General features: G+C 39.5%; 1 protein-coding gene across 15 annotated transcripts in view; it reads left to right on the plus strand.

The window, feature by feature from the left end:
- Window positions 1-19,086, plus strand: part of ANKFN1 (ankyrin repeat and fibronectin type III domain containing 1) — a 288,349-nt gene that overhangs the window by 213,828 nt on the left and 55,435 nt on the right. For all 15 annotated transcript variants that reach the window (XM_072940142.1, XM_072940138.1, XM_072940140.1 and 12 more), the window contains 3 exons: window positions 4,650-4,747; window positions 9,127-9,217; window positions 14,606-14,713. In XM_072940142.1, coding sequence (XP_072796243.1) covers window positions 4,650-4,747; window positions 9,127-9,217; window positions 14,606-14,713 — 297 coding nt within the window. The remainder of the gene's footprint in view (window positions 1-4,649; window positions 4,748-9,126; window positions 9,218-14,605; window positions 14,714-19,086) is intronic.

The following is a 19,086-nucleotide window of genomic DNA, read 5'->3' on the forward strand; positions in this document are numbered from 1 at the left end:
AAGAGCTTCCCTTGGAACGCCAAGAAAATCACAGAAAGGAAGAGTCCTTGAACCAGGCCTGTCTGAATGAAAGGGGAGAAGATTTCAGGGAAGGAGAGCATACCCAAAGGGAAAACAGCATAAGCCACGGGTCTGAGGTCAAGTGACTGGTGAGGATAAAGTGGGAAGTCTGGGTAGGGCCTGGGCAAGAGGCAAGAGGTACCTTTACAGTCTGTCCTCCTGATGTGTGAGGAGGATAAAACAACGCTGGGCTTTGAGGCATGTGAGATTAGAGGGAGAACTTGGACAACAGCAGGTTTTAGATTTTTTTTAACCAACTGAATAGAAATGAGACATTGCTGCAATGTTCTCTCTTTATGCGTTTACGTTTGCGTAGTCTTCACCTCTCACAATGCTGGCCTGAACCTGCAGAGTGTCATCAGCTAAAGCAGGGTGTGTTCATCACACACCACACCATGAGGCTTGGCATTCACCTGCACTTGAGACTAAAGTCTCTGTGCATCCTAACACTTCCAGCCATGAATTTTCTACTCCTCTCACTGATCCTGTGGCATTTCTCCTCACATTACAGGCCGAAGGTGACAAGGCCAGACCTTCAGGACCTCTTTCTCTTCCTGTGCTTTCAGCCTGTGGTTTATATAGCTGCCATCCGGAAAATGGTGATGGTTCAACTAGAACTCTCTTGCCCAACTGACTCCACATTTCTAAAGCTTAGATAAAAATGAAAATATCTGTTAAAATAACAAAGCATCACATTGAAATATTCATAGTTATTTGATATAAATGCAGTAAATCACGGTTTGACCCAGAGCCAAATTTTAAGAAATACTAACACCTATGTTTGGTCTGGTACCTTTCTTTCTAATGTTCAGCTGCTATGAGCCATTGCATGATTAAACCCTGCTTCTATTTCTCAGACCTAAGTAGAAACAGTTGCCCTGATCTTTATCTTAAAATTATAAGTCATATAGTTTTAAACTTCATATACATGGCTCCAGCCCTTCAGGGATTTAGAGCAGACTTATAAGTGATTTTCTCACGGCTTTAATATTAAGTCTTTAAACTACCTACACATAACTTTCCAGAGAGACCATGCTAAGTTGCCTTCTTAGAATTCCCAACTGACTCTCAAAGTGATTCCTGCTCACTCTGTTTCCCTCCCTCATTCCTTAAATGATCAGAAACTCCTTTCTTCATGTCAAAAGAGTCCACCAATCCAAAGAAGTAGATAGAGGGAGAAAACTACAGGTTCCTCCCAAATCGACTGGCCATTCCAACATGGAGAATTTTTGTCCTCCAGTGTAAATCTTCTCTTTCTCTAACCCACTCCCCCTTTGAAACCTAGGTGTGTTATAAGATCTACTTGGACTTAAATGCTTAAAACTGCCTATTAACTCCTAAGGCAAGCCCATACCTCCTTGCAAACCTGTTTCTATTTCAAGAAGCCAGTCCTTATTTTCCACCTGAATCATGCTTTGTAGAACATATGTCAATAGTATACGAACAGTTTTTATTCAAAAATAGTTTCTTCAGAAATTTTAAAGATTGCATCTTTGAGCAACTTTTCATTGATCACTTGTCACATAATCTGGTCTTGTTCCCACTAACCCTTAGCTCTTCTTTTGCGGATATCACCCAGAGTCCTTAGCTGAAGTCAGAAGATGCTGACGCCCAGCCTGAGGCTGAGATCTCCACCACCACAGTCAGCCATGCATTTCTCAATGGCAACTCAGGATATTTCTGTTTATGGAATTTTCCTATGCTCTTTGCTCTTTCTAGATGTCCTTGTATATGTGGTACAACTGTCATTTTGTCTGTGCAATTCCTCAATGATTGAATTTTTTTTTAGCTAAAATAATGTGCAATATTATTCTCTGATTACAAACCCTCTCCAATTTAACTTTAAGAAACTTGGCTTTTTCAAGAGCTAGGAGCTTATAAGCAGAATAAGACATTTTGGAAAAAAACTGTACACATATGTTAAAATACATACATATGTATGTTTTCAAATATGTATTTATGATGAGATATAGGCTGCATTTGAGAGTTAACATATAACCTTAATCAAATTAATCTAATTAGATTTTACAATATGCCTGAGAGCTTCATAGGTCAAGAATCTGGAGAAAGAGAAGATTCACATGGAAGAAAAATACTCCATGTTGGAAAACCAGTCTATTCTGGATGTGTGTGTGGGTGTGCATGCGTGTGTGTATGTGTGGATACGCGTACAATAAAAGATATATTTGATTTGTAAAATATTTAGTAAGCATCTTCTATGCACTAGGCACACAGATTCACGTACTAGAGGGGAAAAAATGATTGACACATTTCCTATTCTCAAGTTTCTCACAACCTAAGAAAGAGATACATACAATAAAGCATCATATGTGTGTAATAAATCTTGTTTTATATGAATAAAGGACTTTGGGAACCAGAAACAGGTGTGTTTAGTTAATTATTCCCGAGGAATTTAGAGTTGGCTTTGCTAGTTCTTAAAGGATTAGTAGGGTTTTGATAAGCAAAGGTTGGACGATGAGCAAAAAGACAGAGGCAGAAAAGTACACAGAATGATCAGGTAGCAGGGATTTACAGAACAAGGACTTTGCTTCGGGAAGTGGCAGGAGATAAGGATAGTTGCAGAGGGAGGATGGGACTAGATTATGAAGGTCCTCGAATACCTTGTTAAGATTTCATTTTATTTTGAAATCAACTGGACACTATGAAAAGATTTTTAAGAGGAGAACTAAATAAGTAGGTGTGCGTTTTAAAACTATAATTCAGGCAACAGTAAGACAATTGTATATAAGGAAAAGGAGATGAACAGAAAAGTCAATTAGAAGAGTTTATCATTAGGCCTATAAGAAAATCAATTGCAGAGCTGACGTTCATGATTAGAAAGGTCTGCTCTAGAGCAGTTTCACTGTTAGGGAGAGAGGGAAACCTGTGGGAGACATTTAAAAACATAGCCTACTCGGTTTAGTACTCAACTGGTTGTGAGGAGTTAGGGGAAAACAGGAGGCCAGGATGCTCTGAGATCTGGGGCTGGTTGACTGGATGTGTGGGAGTGCCATGATCTAAAATTAGGAAAACAGAAGAGAAACATATTTTGGTAAGGAGAAGCACTTAATGGACACCCAGTTGGAGTGGGGGACACTCTGGTGGAAATTTACAGAAGGAAGTTAGAGCTCCAGAGAGAAGCTAGACCTAGAATTACAGTTTCAAGAGTCATACCTGGAGCCATAAAAGTGGATAAGGTCACTACCCGGGGCAAGCATGTGGAATAAAAAAAGAGCCAAACCCTCAAGGAATATCACATCAAAGGAAAAAGAAAACGATGAACCAGGGAGAGCCTGAAAAGAGGGGAGCAGGAGCTAGGAGAAGCAGAAGAGAGGGTGCAGCGGAAACCAAGGGGAAAGACGGTTCCAAAAGCAGGGGAGGCCAAAGTGGGCAAGATTTCCCAAGAAGAGACTGTTGTGGATGATCAAAGGACTAGGGATTTTAGGGGAGCAATTTCAAGAGAGTGAGCAGAGCAAGCTAGATTCCCAGGAGCATAATGAAGAGAAGCAGAGAATGCAGGGGCAGCAACTCGAAAGCAGAGGGATTGTGTGACTCTAGGGGGAACAGCAGGATTTAGAGGTGGTTTGGCTTAATTCTGAGGTATGTAAGTGTCACAGAGAAAATAATTTAAATCTTAAGATCTATAGCTTGTCATCATGAGGTTTAGAAATATGCAGGCCTTGTCTTCCATGTGACTTAAACTCCTGCTTCATTTAGGATTGCTTCAAATCCTGCCATGTGTAAACTGTCACTTAAGACACTTTCTACTGATGATACACAATTTATCTTTCTTGACCATGTTTTTTCCCAACCAACGGAAAATGTTATGAAAGAGCATGGTCTCACAGTAAGATGGGGTGTTACAATTTGGGTATTAGATTTAACTGCAAATGAATATCCACTTTGGGGATGTCAGGTATGGGGGAGCACTGAAGAGGTCAGCCACAAATCCCAAATTCTCTAGCTGAAAAGAAGCCAATGAAAAAGGCCTGGAAGATGGTATCAGGGAGGAGAAGGAAACCCAAAGGAGCAGTGTACAAGACACTGAAGGAAGAGAGTGATTCCAAAAGGAGTCAAATTATGTCGAAGGAAATGAAAGGAGGCTTCTTCATCTGGGAGGAGAATGTCCCTGGGATCTTGAAGTAGAACCCTCAGTAAATTGGTGAAACAGAAACCAGATACGGGGAACAAACAGAAGGCAACATCCTAATGAACCCTTCACTTCTCACATGCAATAATTAACTTATCTTCTATATATAAGTAATTTTTGTATGTAGTGTGCCTGAGCATGTATGTCTGTATGTGTGTGTGTGTGTGGGTGTGGGTGTATACACACACACGTATGTATATTTAAGGTATTAATTACTGTTGAATGATTATCTTTTCTCTGCTCGTCTTAAAAAACAATTGTGAACTTGGAAACTGACTTGTCATCCCAAGAATTGTCAGATGTGCCAATACAGGGAAAAGCGGGTAAACTTACTGCTTCTGAGAGAGACTGTATGCTGGAGTTTCTGTGATGTTTCTTGATAGATGACTATTCTCTCTCTTTTCCTCCCTCCCTTCTCCCCTCTCCCCCTTCTATCCAGTGGAATGGAGCATGTCTAAAGACTTTTGTCCTTTGGCTGGAGAAATCATCATGGAAAACCTGCAGACCCTGAGGTGCATAATCACAGGACTTACAACGGTAAACACCCAATCCTCCCATTAGACTTCCCATTCCCCTGCCCCTGATGATCGTGCTGGGATATTGGTAGCAAATGCCTACTCTGGAAGCAACAGCCAACGCCCAGTCCTCTGGCAACAACTGCCACTCGTTAAGTGTGATATGTCTGGTATCCATAATCTGAAAGCCACAAAGGAGTGAGCAGACAGCATGAACCACTTTGTAAGCTGCCATGTTCTACAGAGATCAGAAAAAGACTGGCCTCATGCAAGCCTTGAAAGCTGCTGCTTTCTGGATCACAGTCTAATCTTCGGGGGGGATCAAAGGCTCTAAGAGATCCAATTCTGACTCCCTGTCTGACAGTAAAAATAATAGCCCGATCTAACCCTCACCCCCACAGCTTCGGTTGAGATCAGTCATCAGTTGGAATCACACAATTTCCTGAGAGAAATCCTTTTCCCTTGATTAAAAAAAAACTGTCTAAATATCCTTCCACAAAAAAGAAACTATATCTGGTGGTGCTCCATTTCTCAGTAACCTGAACCGATTTAAACTGTAAATGAAAAACTGGAACAAACCATGCTTATTTGTTGAACCAATCCAAACTTAAATGTTCATTCTTTATAGAACTATAAGCCATATGAGCATACAAAATGCAAGAAATAAAGACACAGAGCAAATCATTTCACACTTGAGCAAACTCTGTATTTCCTTAAACAGTTAAATGTAACAAAACTGGATCATCAAGACCTTTTTTAATTGAAAAACATTTTAAGTAAGCTCAACTCAAACCTGTACCTTTGTCCAATTCAAGAAATTAATGTTTTAAGGCCTTCATAAGTGAGAGGTAGGGGGATCTTATTGTTGTTCCTCTAAAAGATCAGGCAATCAAAACAGTTATCTATAAAGCACACTCCTGAAACCCAGCATTAAAAAGCTGCATTAGTTGTATCTCTTCAAGTTTGAACCAGCTTATTCCAATACAGCTCTTGGTGGTTCGGTCACCAGCACAGAGTCTTACCTTTTAGTCTTACTTACACGTCTGCACCAGGGGCCAAAACTGTGGATCCGCAGAACAAACAAACCCGAGTGGGTGGCCCCCAGAGATGCTCTCGACAGAAGACTGATTCCCAACCCTACAGCTCACATGATGGAAGGCGGCCGGAGAGAACCCTAGGGAATTTCCACTGCTTGCAAGAAAAAGTGATCGGTGATAGAAAAGGAAAACTCTCCATAGAGAGTTCCTCCAATATTTGAACTAATTTTTATAGGGATTAAGTTTTTCCACTCGGTTGTCCAATGAGAGCAACACAGACATTATCCTAATCACATAAAAGCCTAGAAGTAGATTTACACTTCTACAGAATCTCCATAACCTTGAGGTGCACAGAAACCCATCTTTAAAGTTATGAGAATGAAGTTTATAACATGGTAAAGCCAATATTATTAAATCCCGAGGAAAGACTCCACAGAACGCATTTTTTTTAACTTCAAACACCATTTTGCAAGCAATGCTTGGAAAGTGCTGACTTCTAAAATGCTCCTTTGGGTTCATCAGAAAAGAAATTCCTCAAAGCAAAAATATAAAACTATACAGATAAACCTCCTAGAAGAAAACACAGGCAAAACATTTTGACATAAATCTTAGCAATGTTCTCCTAGGGCAGTCTACCCAGGCAATAGGCATAAAAGCAAAAATAAACAAATGGGGTCTAATTAAACTTATATGCTTTTGCACAGCAAAGAAAACAAAACAACAATCTACAGAATGGAATAAAATATTTGCAAATAATGCAACTGAGAAAGGTTTAATTTCCAGAATATATAAACAGCTTATCCAACTTAATAACAACAAAAAAAACCCAACCCAACCCAAAAATGGGCAGAAGACCTAAACAAGCAATTCTCTAATGAAAACATACAGATGGCCAACATGCACATGAAAAAATGCTTAATGTTGCTAATTATCAGAGAAATGCAAATCAAAACTACAATGAGGTATCACTTCACACCAGTCAGATGGCCATCACTGAAAAGTCCATGAACAATAAATGCTAGAGAGGGTGTAGAGAAAAGGGAACCCTCTTACACTGCTGGTGGGAGTGTAGTTTGGTGCAGCCATTATGGAAAACAGTAAAGGAGAGTCCTCAAAAAACTAAAAATAGACTTACCATATGATCCAACAATCCCACTCCTGGGTATATATCTGGAGGGAACACTAATTTGAAAGGATACATGCACCCCAACGTTCATAGCAGCACTATATACAATAGCCAAGACATGGAAACAACCTAAATGTCCATCAATAGATGACTAGATAAAGAAGTTGTGATATATTTAGATACTAGAATGCTACTCAGCCATAAAAAGAATAAAATAATGCAATTTGCAGCAACATCAATGGACTTGGAGATCTTCATTCTAGATGAAGTAAGCCAGAAAGAGAAAGAAAAATACCATATGGCATCACTCATATGTGGAATCTGAAAAAAAGAGGATACTAAGGAACTCTACAAAGCAGAAACAGGTTCACATAGTAAGCAATTTCATGGTTACTGGGGGAGAGAGGGTGGGGAAGGGATAAATGTGGGAGTTTGAGATTTGCAAATGTTAGCCACTATATATAAAAACAGATTTAAAAATAAATTTCTTCTGTATAGCACAGGACACTATATTCATTATCTGTAACAACCTTTAATGAAAAAGAATATGAAAATGAGAATATGTATGTATATGAATGACTGGGATGTTGTGCTGCACACCAGAAACTAATGCATCGTAACTGACAATACTTCAATTTAAAAAAAAACACATAAAACATTTTAAAATATCATAAGCAAACAAACAAACAAAAACTCTCCTTAATTCTTTTTTTTAATTGTAGCTTATTTATTTACAATGTTTTTAGCTTCAGGTGTAGAACGCAGTGAATCTATATTTTTATAGATTATACTCCATTTAAAGTTACTATAAAATATTGACTATATTCCTTGTGTTGAACTTTACATCCTTATGTCTAATTTATTTGATACCTAGTGATTTGTACCTCTTAATCCTCTCCCCCTATCTTGCCCCTCTCCCCTTTCCCTTCCCACTGGTAACCACTAGTTTGTTCTCTGTATCTGTGAATCTATTTCTTTTTCATTATATTCACTTGTTTGTTTTATTTTTTAGATTCTACATATAAATGATATCATACGGTATTTGTCTTATTACAGTATTTGTCAATAAGCTGACTTATTTCACTAAGCATAAAATACCCTCTGGTTATTGCAAGAGACAAAATTTCACTTTTTTTAATGGCTGAATAATAATCCATTATATATATATTATATATATATATGTATATATATATTATATATATATAAAATATATATCTCACATCTTCTTTATCCATTCATCTGTTGATGGACACTAAGGTTGCTTCCATATATTGCCTATTGTAAATAATGCTGTATGGACACTAGGGTAGATAATATCTTTTCAAATTAGTGTTTTCATTTTCTTTGGATAAATACCCAAAAGTGGAACTGTTGGGTCATATGGCAGTTCTAGTCTTCTTCTCCTTCTCCTTCTCCTTCTTCTTCTCTTCTTCTTCCCCTTCTCCTCCTCCTTCTCCCCCTCCCCCTCCTCCTCCTCCTCCTTCTTCTTCTTCTTCTTCTTCTTTTTTTTTTTGAAGAACCTACATACAGCCACAACTCCTTAATTCTTAATGCTGTAAGACATTAAAGCATATAAACCATTGTTTTAATAATGGTTTTAAAACTGAAGTAACATCAAAGAATTAATTTTTAAAATGTTTGAATAACTGAGTAAAGGATATTTATTGCAGCATAAAATTACTTATTGTGCCATGAAACAATGTGGAAACAATCTAAATGTCTACCAGTGAGGGATCGGTTAAATAAGTGACTGTATTTACGCAAAGTGAAGTGCTATTAAGCCATTAAAAGAATGAAGCAGACCTTTAATTACTAATCTGAAAAGGTGTTCATTATAACTTGTCAATTATATAAAGCAAGTTGATCAGCTAAAAAAAGGTGATTGTGGTTGGCACTGGGGAGGGGAAAACAAGGAGAAAGAGGTAAGGGTGAGAAATCGCTGGTTTTGGTAAAGCTTACAGAACTATGACTTAAAAATTAGTGTATAACTGGGGGAGGTCAGGGAAAGCAACTATGATATTCTAATTTTGAAAAAAAGCACAAAGAAATCGAGAGGGCACCCCAAATGTTTATCACGTGTAAACGTAACAATCAAGGAAAACTAGAAAGCTAACGTATGGGTGGTGGAGTAGTTCATTTCCAAGGGGTGGACGAGTTCACCAGACACAGGGTAAAGCTTCTAGAGTAAAAGTCATTAAATTCCCAATGCATCATTCTCTCTATTTTGATACTTTGCAGGGCCAACAGTATTTTGTTCAAGTCTCGGCTTATAACATGAAAGGATGGGGACCTGCTCAGACCACGACACCAGCATGTGCCTCTCCTTCTAGTAGGTGGTGGCTGTGACCTCTCTCAGGCCTGGCCAGGCTCCATCTCCAATTCCATCCTCAGGATGCCACTGCCATTCCCTCTCCCCACTGCTTGGGACTAACAAGACCTCCTCAGAGTAGCATCTGGCCACATAATGAACGATTCCTCTGCAGAAATGTTCCCCTGGGAGGCAACTGAGTGGAATGAAGGAAAAGGGAATTTGGAACCAGCAAGACTGAGTTTGATACCCATTATCCCCTTTATTAGCTGTGTGGCCTTCAAAATTTACTTAAACTCTCCAAGTCTTGATTCAGCATCTGTAGAACGGGCCCAGTCATACCATTCACAGGGCTTCTGTCGGGATGTAATGAAGTGGCACAGTGGGACTGGCCGGCCCAGAGTATATGCAGTCCATTTTAGCTCTCACCTCCCCTTCCTCACCAAAAATCTTACCTTCTGTCAGAAGAAAACCTTTCTTACTAACAGGCACTCTGCTATACTCTGCCACAAATAAAATCTATATTTGTAATAGTGGCTGAAAAACTCAGAAGGCCACTTCTAATTATTTGAAGATTAATAACTTATGGCTGATGTACTCTCTATTGCAGGTAATTCTGGTAATTATTAACCAGAAGAAACATCTCCAGACATAAACATGACAGATTTTTCTGCATAATGAACCTGTTGCTCTGAATTATATATTAATTTTAAAACCTTCACTAATGTGATCATTTAAACAGGTATCATGCTTCTTGTGAAGGTGCAAACTGCTCCATCCTTTGTGGAACACTTTGTCCTATTGTATCAACTGCTGCTGATACAACAGGAATGCTGTAAGAACATTCATTTCTTTTTAATCCCATAATTACGTACCTGGTAATCTAACCTAAAGAAACTGATGTAGACACACAATCATGAACAAGTATGTGCACTGCAGCAGTATACTGATACAGTGAAATGTATGCGGTGGGGGAACAAATATCTAATATTAATTTAGTGGATAAAGTATGATATATACAGATCCAGACTGTACAAAATACAACCACTAAAATATAACCACTAAAAATGATGTTTAAAAAAACATTCATTGCATGGAAGACATTCTTACAGTATGAGTTTTATATACACAAATAATCGTTTTTTCATATAACATTTAAACAGAGTTTGACTATCAGGTGGGTGTGTCTGCATCTAACTCTTAAAATTTAACTGGCTATCTGAGTTATGAATTGATGGGCTCTTTAGTTTCCTTTTTTATATATATTTATGTATTACTTTTTCAAGTATTATAACATCCCTTTACCCAGGACCAACCTTGTATCAGGTGGTGTATTATGGGTTTTCACATTCAGTGTCTCACTTAATCCTGACAACAGTCATTCATCATTGTTCCCACTTTGTGGACAAGCATCATCATGATCACCTGCATCACTATCAGCATCAGAGCTAACATTTATAAGACTCATTATATGCCACATGTTAGTCTAAGAACTTTACACGGATCAGCTCACTTAATCCGATACTGACTAGGGAACTATTAATACAGAGGCACATGCATATATACATATATGCAGCCCAACAGCAAAAATTAACAAGCATTGAAGTCAGGTCCAAACTCTATGTCTCTTGTTCTTAACACTATGCTGTCCTCCTCTATTAATAAGGAAACTGAGCTTCAGAAAGTACGTTGCCTTACCCAGGGTCACAACTGTGGTACATGGCTGGGCCACAATTCAAGCCTGAGCTAGTCAAGACTCTGCTGGGGTAACTAGGAGCCTACTGGTGAGCTGTATTATGCGGCACAATCAGACAGTCAAGCAGACTGAGTGTCAGCCAACCATCCCTGCCTGCCGCCTCCGCTGGATTCATAGAGTTAAATCAGGCCATACAGACCCTTGGACCACTGATATCAGAGATCTCTGAGACTCCTGAGTCCCCTAGCACTTGATGATTTTAACTATTCCAGTCCTCCTTGGACATCTTTCTTACTGAAGACTTAGCAGAAACACATACTGGGAATACTGTAAGATTACGATACTAAGGAAACCAATCTCATTCCACGAGGTGGGGGGAGGGGTATGTATTTTTGAAGATAGAGGGATAGAAGGGACAGAAATGAAGAAGAAGGGGAAAAAAACAAACCAAAGAAAAGGCTAGTCTCAGTAGACCAGAAGACCTGAGGGTGGGGCAGGGAAACCCACTCCAAATGCATACCCCATGCAAATTCTGATCTGCATATGGATGCAGTTACTTATAAACATCAGATGTCCCAGTTCTACAGACTTCCAATTCTGTTCAGACACTCTCCCTCACAGCCCATTTGAAGAGCTCTCTCTAGAATGAAAAGAACAGTTGTCCAGGACAGGGAAGAGTCACCTATTATTTGGTAATTAACACAGTAAATGGCAACACTTTCTAAAACAGCACAGCTGATTAGCAGGGGTATCTGGCAAAGAGCTGAAATCCAAACGTCATTACAGTTGCTGCAGACATGCCGTATCACTTGGATAGAACAATATTAAAACGTTCTGGTTCTATTTATAAACAGCATGACATTGTGATGTAACATATATCAGTATTCAGATATTTACTAGAGGACAATGTATTCTAACATGACAGAGTAATTGGAAATTTGGTAATATGTTCCAGTAAGCTATAAAACTTTTTTTTTATTTTTACAAAAGGCCTTAATGTGTTTTTATAGACTTATGTTATATGGTATGGTACATAATAAGAGAAAAGGACCCAGACAGGCTTGTCTGAGTTACGATCAGGAAAGCCCTGATATCGCCAGTGAAAGTAAGCTCCGCATTGTGCTGCAGCTGAAGTGTCTCATTACCAGAACAGTGAACCGCATTATGTGGCACAATCTGCTCTTTTCCTACCACACTAAGTATATTCCTGTCAGGTTCCTGATTTCTTAATATATTTTCAATTTTCTCCCTCATCCCTAAAGTCTCCTATTTTATGTAGTCGTCAGAGCCTTCCAAACATCTATGAGAAAAACTCATTCTTTCCAAAAAACTTGGCATCATGTCCAGTGCTCACTTGGGCTGCAATTTAGCATTAGCAATTTTCTAATGTATCATAAAGTCATCAGCTCAAGCCTGCCTCTGATGTAATAGGGCTCAGCTAAAAGAGCCAGGTCCATTTCATCTCCCCCTGCATTGACAGCAGTATTAACACTCATTAGAACGTATTAGCATGTTCAGGGCCACTTAGTAATTCAGCCACCCAGGAGTCTTACTCAAGCAAGACTTTGTTGCTCATCTGTCATGAGTACTTCAGATACATTCACCCAACTAAGAGAACAAACTCATAATGGCCTTTGGGAATTCATGAGAGCAATGTTTATTCTCACTGGGCCGATACCAGGGACACTATCGATAATCCAAGGGCCACTCGGAGTTCATTTCCTCAAACATTTCTAAATTTCCCAATAAAAGTTCATCCTACCTGAACACCATCATGCTTCTAGTCACAGTGCCTCACCTACATTTAACCAGCATCTCCAACATGCCCAGAATGATGCTTTACTTACATTACTTCCTTGAAACCTCACATAACTTTAAAAAGAGACGCAAAAACTCACTTCACAGAGAAGAAACCTGAGGCAAAGAGAAATTAAGTAAGTTCTGCCAACAAGGAACAGAGTCTACAGAAAGCACCTATGCCAATTCCCTGTCTCCAGTGCTGACCACAACTAAGCCACACCACACAGACTCCAACCAAACTCTGACCCTCCTTCCCAAAGGAAAACAAAAACAAAAACATGTCCCTGGCATGAGGAAATGAGCACTATAAGGAGGATCATGAGACTGTGTGAGAGTCCCGGCTCGGCCATCAACAAGCCAAGTAGTTCAGAACTGGAACAGCTATCCCCGGGCCTCAGCCTTCCGAGAGGTGGGATGAAGGGCACCAGGTGGGAAGGAGGAAGGATCAGACCTCTGAGGCCTTCCTCTTCAAAGGGGACCATCCGACAGGGCAAGAAACGACGTTTCCATACTCACCACTCAGGGACTTAACTTCCCATCGATGAAGTCCCTTCTTTTTCAGTTATTACTTACATACCACTTGCCATGGGACACTGTGCTAGATGACTAATACATCTCTCATTTGATCCTCACGAAAATCCTGCCAGATAGATACTGTGTTCCTTTTTTAAACTAGGGAGTTGAAGCCCTGTCAGTGTAACCTGCCTTACAGACACTGAGCTAGGAATCAAAAGAGCCAGGGTTCATACCCAGGTTTATCTGACTCCAGAGCCTGCGTTCTAACTGTGCTGCACCACCTGGCCTTGGATGGACCAAAGTGAAATGCTTTTACCAAACTTTAACTATCGTGGTATCTGCTTAAGTTCCTAAACAAGGGAGACTCCACCTTTTAAAAGAACTCTAGGGGGAGGGAATTTGAAACTTGTTCAGTCAGAATTTAAACCTCACATACACTCATGAACTAACTGGCTTTTCTAGAAAAGAATGTCTAGCATTTTTAGAGAAAGCATTTCAACCATGAAGCACTTTAAGTTGTTGCTTTTGAAAGATCCAGAAAGTAAAACCAGGGAAAAGAAAACAGAGGGAAGAAGGGATGGACTCTGAAATGACCGACCTGCTGAAAGAAGAATCCAGAGTTGGAGACAGCAGAATTATAATCTTGCCATTAGTCCCATACGGGTTATTACTCTTGATACCATTATAGCCAAATGGAATGAAAATAGAAGGGGGAGAAAAATCTCAGTGGGTATTGCAATTTAAATTTGCCATGTAAGCTAATACTGTATATTTAGAGACTGAGCAGACAGGGTGGCTGGTGGCTCGGAGTATGTGCAGGAGTTGCTGTGCCAGCTAACCAAAGCAGACATTCATTAGAGCAAAATGTAGATTTCCATTTCTTGGCATCTGACATGGGCTCTTTCCTTGGAAAGAAATGTCAATTTGGCCAAAAGTGTGAAACCTACAATAAAAGCATTGGGACTGTGGATTTCATCTAGTCTGCACATTCCCACTCCCTTCTTTCTTACCGTGGAAATCCAGTTGAGACCTGGTGTGCTGAGTGGAGAGGTGGCAGGGGAACTGATTAGGACACGGATGCTGAACAGGAGGGTAAGGAGCTGAGGGAGGGATAACTGGACTCCCCAGTTCCCCATTTTCTTTTGGCTTCCAAGTACCATTTTCTCTTGCCCTAAAACTGCCCAATACAAGAAACCAACCACAATTACTGCTTTGCACAGGGCCTGAACAATGGCAGCCTCCAAACCCCTGGCAACGCCTGCTGGCTGTGCAAGTGCTGGGTGCTCACGCACAGAGCCTGCGGGTAACACAAGCAAAACTCGGCTCCTAAGGCAGGGCAGGGAAGAGGCCTCTCCTACTTGAAAATTTTACCCTTGTTTGTTTCTTTTGTTCAATAGACTGGAAAGACTATGACGACAGAGCACCCAGACACAAGGGACAGAGTGAAGTTCTGGAAGGTCTGCTGCACCAGGTCCGAGCCCTTCATCAGCATTACAGTTGCCGGGGTAAGGATAAAAATCTGCGCTGGGCCATTGACTGAGGTCTCGGTGGCGCCGGTAATTTTAGCAGTTTCTTAACTGGGTCATACCTTCTCATTCATCAGGGAGGGAGAGAGATATTAATATTTGTACATCTGGAATCACTTTACAGCACTATCTTGCTTTAACCCTTCAGAAGAGACTTCCTTCTCCCTTTCTTCCCTTCCTTTCTCACCCTCTCTCCTTAAGAATAGTCTGAAAACAAGCACAAGTAAACATCGGTGACCACTGGTTCCCTTCCCTTTGAATTGTCCCTTTACAAAATTTCTCAGTGTGCTGGGTCTTTGGGATATTCACCTTCAAACTTTTTACCTGCAAGTAAAATTCTGAGCATCCCTGAGGAAACTTGACCAATGATAACAGCAACAACAATATTAAACTTTCGTGTATATTTATAATAAAGTTTACACTCAATTTCACACCCACTGTCTCTTTTTCATCCTCATTTTGGCAGTTATCACTGAGGCTAAGTGACTTGACCAAGGTCACAATGCCAGGCAGAGACAGAATCAAGACACTAACCTAGGTTTTGTGTCTCCAAGTCCAGTCCTTCTGCCACACCTCATTTTTGCCTCCCCCCTTATATCAGGGTTGGGCGCTGAATTTCGTGCTCACCCTGAATTTGAATCTTCCCCTGTACTACTGCCCAGGTGGAAGGAGAGTATGCCTTCTCTAGACCTTGCCAACTACACCCGGAAAATCTCTGAGAAGCTTTAAAAAGATTATTTTCTACTTGGGCTGTTCAAACGGGTCAGGGTCAGGCTTCTGATCTGCGTAATGATTTGTGAAGCAGGCACTAAAGTTCCATAAAGTTTTCATTTTTCACGCCCCTTCACCCATCAGATCTCTAACTGCACTGTGCTCTCCAGGTTCAGGGCACCGCTGGACTAGCTAGGTAAGAGATCCATGGCTGAAACTAAGAGGTGCTAAATGAATTCTGAGCAGGTATAAAGAAATCATACTTGGCATTAGCAAAAAGTAGTTCCCAACTTCTGTAGAGGTATAGCAACAGGGCCCTTCAGAAATGCTGGCTATAGCTATAAATGAGGGTGCGTATTTGCAAGAAAATAATGTTCTCCTAATGAGTGGTTCACTAGGAGATGTAAATATGCATGGAAGAGGCTGGAGAAGGAAACTGAAGTGAGATTTTATTCTCGGATCTCTAGGGAAACTTTACCCGGACCAGAGCCTTCAACATTCCACACTGACCAAAGTACACTCAGTTCTCAGCTACCAAGGGCCCATTTAACCAGGCCAGGATTATCTAGGCTCCTTTCTCTTTTTCTGCCTCTCCATCATTCCCCTGCCATTGGTTCCTGCATGGCAGGCGAAAGGAATAAAGCAACTGGAGAGATTATTCTTTGCAATTCATAAGTTGGCTTTCGCTTAGTCTTTATCAGAGGGGTAAAGCTTAAACGACTCATGAGAATGGATTCTTTTTTACATTATCTGACAATTAGATGTTTTCCCCCATTACATTGGATCACATTCCACTAGTCAAGAAATGATTGTCTAGACAGGCAAATTATTTCCATGGTTTTCATTCAACTTTTATTATGTACATGTTTTCCCCTCATAGGGATGTAAATATACATACAATATCAGAAAGATGTAAGTAAGGCATAAGGTAAGACTTCCCAAAAGGGAGGAATATTTCACCTTAAAATGTACTTTGGACATTTAAATAGCACCCAAAGTGTCTTCCAAAGAAGAGTGGTTCTGTAAGATGCTCAGCTGAAAAAGGGTCTCTTGTCAAGTAAATATGGAAATTGTCACATTCTACATCCCCTCTCTTGGAAATGTAAAACAGACATTAAAATATTAAAGATTCCAAAAAAGAGACATTTTGAATTTGGTTAAGCAAGCATTTTCCAAACTTATTTGGCCATAGTAAAACATTTTTCACAGAATTAGTGTTCCAAGGCACACTGTGGAACACTGACTCCTAATATGCCAGCATAAAAGAAATGACCTTCTAAGGTGATTTAACATGTCTAAGTCTAAAAGGATAAATGAAGGATAATTAGGTCTTGCACACAGAAAACTACAAAGTTGTTATTTAAAATACTCAACTACATTGTGATTCTATGTGGTTTACAAATTTTATAATTAGATAAAACAATTACTTCAAATCCCAGTTCTACACTTGCTGTGTATCCTTGAGAAAAACATTTAACCTCTCTGAGCCATAACTTCCCCATCAGAAAAAAATCAGCACAGTAATAGCTATCTTTCAGGATTGTTATAACAATGAAATAATGGATTAAACTCACCTGGCACAAGCACTGTGCAAACTCTAGTTATTTTCTTTCCATTGTTCTTCCAAATGAAGAATGGGGTGATGTCCACCCTCAGTACTTTATATACGCTAGAATTAAAGTGTAATCATTAACTCCATTGTAATGAGCCTGGAGCTCTCAATAAATACACAACATATTCTAAATGCAGAAGTAGTACTAAAAAACTCTTTCTCCCACCAAAGCCCTACATGGGAGATACCAAAACCCACATTACTTTCTGTATTCTGGGCTAAAGACCAGCCACAGCTAATCCACACGTTCAGTACTGGGATGAAAAGTCAATGGGGATGTTGAGCAGCCTTTATTGTTAACAGGGTTAATGAATTAGAAAGAAGCCACCTGTGTTCACTAAAACGTCCCCTACATGAGTGAATTTCAATTATCATTCAGTTTTTCAACTGGAAACATTAACCGAAACACTGCCCACTATGTGTCAGGCGCTAGGCATACCAGTATGAATAAAATAAACTCCCTAAACTCCAAGCACTTAAAAGCTGAAGACCTACTACATTCAGAGTCCAGAAAATTAACCATTGCTCCAGAGCTCTGAACTAAGCAGAGACAAGCCACAGTGGTTCTTAGGAGAAAAATAAATAAGTTTAGACCTTGTATCAGTCAACATGGGCTATATTATGCTGCAGTATCCAAATGACCCCCCAAATATTAATTTCTCCCACATTATACGTCTATCACAGGTCAGCTGAGGGCTGTTCTTCTGGCTTGTCATGATCCTCTTTGTAGAAATATTTAAAACTCTTGAAGGTCTCACTGGACAAAACTTTACTTATGTCATTTACACTCAAAACTCATGGCAAAACTGGCCATGTTTGTCCCCCACCACAAGAGCTCCAAGAAGTGCAGTTCTACCACGTGTCTAGAATGGAGGAGACCTGAAATAGTTGACATTTTCATGGGCCCCTTTCCCAAATAGTCATAGCATTTTTTCCTCTTTTTTCTAGTCGAATTTTTTTTAGTTTAATCTTCATTTTTAATTAAGTTGTATGTGATGACCATACTCTGAAGCCAGACTACGTGGGTTCAAATCCAGGCTGGACATTTACTAGCTGTGTAACCTTAAGCAAGCTTTCCACCTTCTTTCTCATCTGTAAAGTGTAGGTAAGAATTATATAAACCTGTCAGCCATTTGAGGGCTGACTGACTCAAAATAAGTAAAGCACTAAGAAGAGTTTTGTTATTAAAGGAAAAGCATTTTCTCCCATCCTCCATTTTCTATTCCCCAAGGGCTCAATTCTTATGATATTTTCTCCATATCTCTAAATAATGGACTATAAGCTAAATCATGATTTTTTTTTAATTACAGTTATCTCACTTAATGAAGATGATTTCTCTTTTTTATCCCTCCACCCTCTTATATGCACAAACAACCCCTACCCCCTCATCCTCCAAATATATTGATACTATAATTTACTAAGATCACTATTTGCTCCTCACATTATAATGATCACATAAATTCTACAATTATTTCTCTTTGCTGGATAACTTGTTTTCCCAATAGATAAAACTCAACTTTTAAATTTTTCTATATGGTTATAATTAATTAACCCCCAAGCTATCCTCCAGTTCTATCAACTTTCTCTCATATAATCAGACACATAAGTATTGTTTCAAGTGTATCTTCTTAAAGAAACCTCTCTGACCTACTCCAACCTAGACTGATCACTGGCTACCTCTGTATTTGGTACACAGCTGTCACCTAGGATCTCCGTTCACCACCATATCAAGGACTCTTTTTGCCACTTTCTTATATTAAATTTCTTTGTTTTTGCACACTGTCTTCCTCTTTCTTGGGCTCTTTTGTCATTGGTGGAGCCTTTCCTCTAGCAGGCTCCTGAGTGGATAAGTAGATGCTAATTTTTGGATACACTGTGTCTAAAGATGTAGTTAATTCTATTTAACATTTAAGGATTTGGAGAAGTATAGAAATCTCAACTGAAATAATTTTACTTCATATTCTGAAGGTGTTGCTTCATTGCCTTCCAACTTTCAGTGCTGAGAAGTTTGATATCATTCTGATTCCAG

Source organism: Vicugna pacos, chromosome 16 (genome assembly GCF_048564905.1).
Source record: "Vicugna pacos chromosome 16, VicPac4, whole genome shotgun sequence".
Lineage (NCBI taxonomy): Eukaryota > Metazoa > Chordata > Mammalia > Artiodactyla > Camelidae > Vicugna > Vicugna pacos.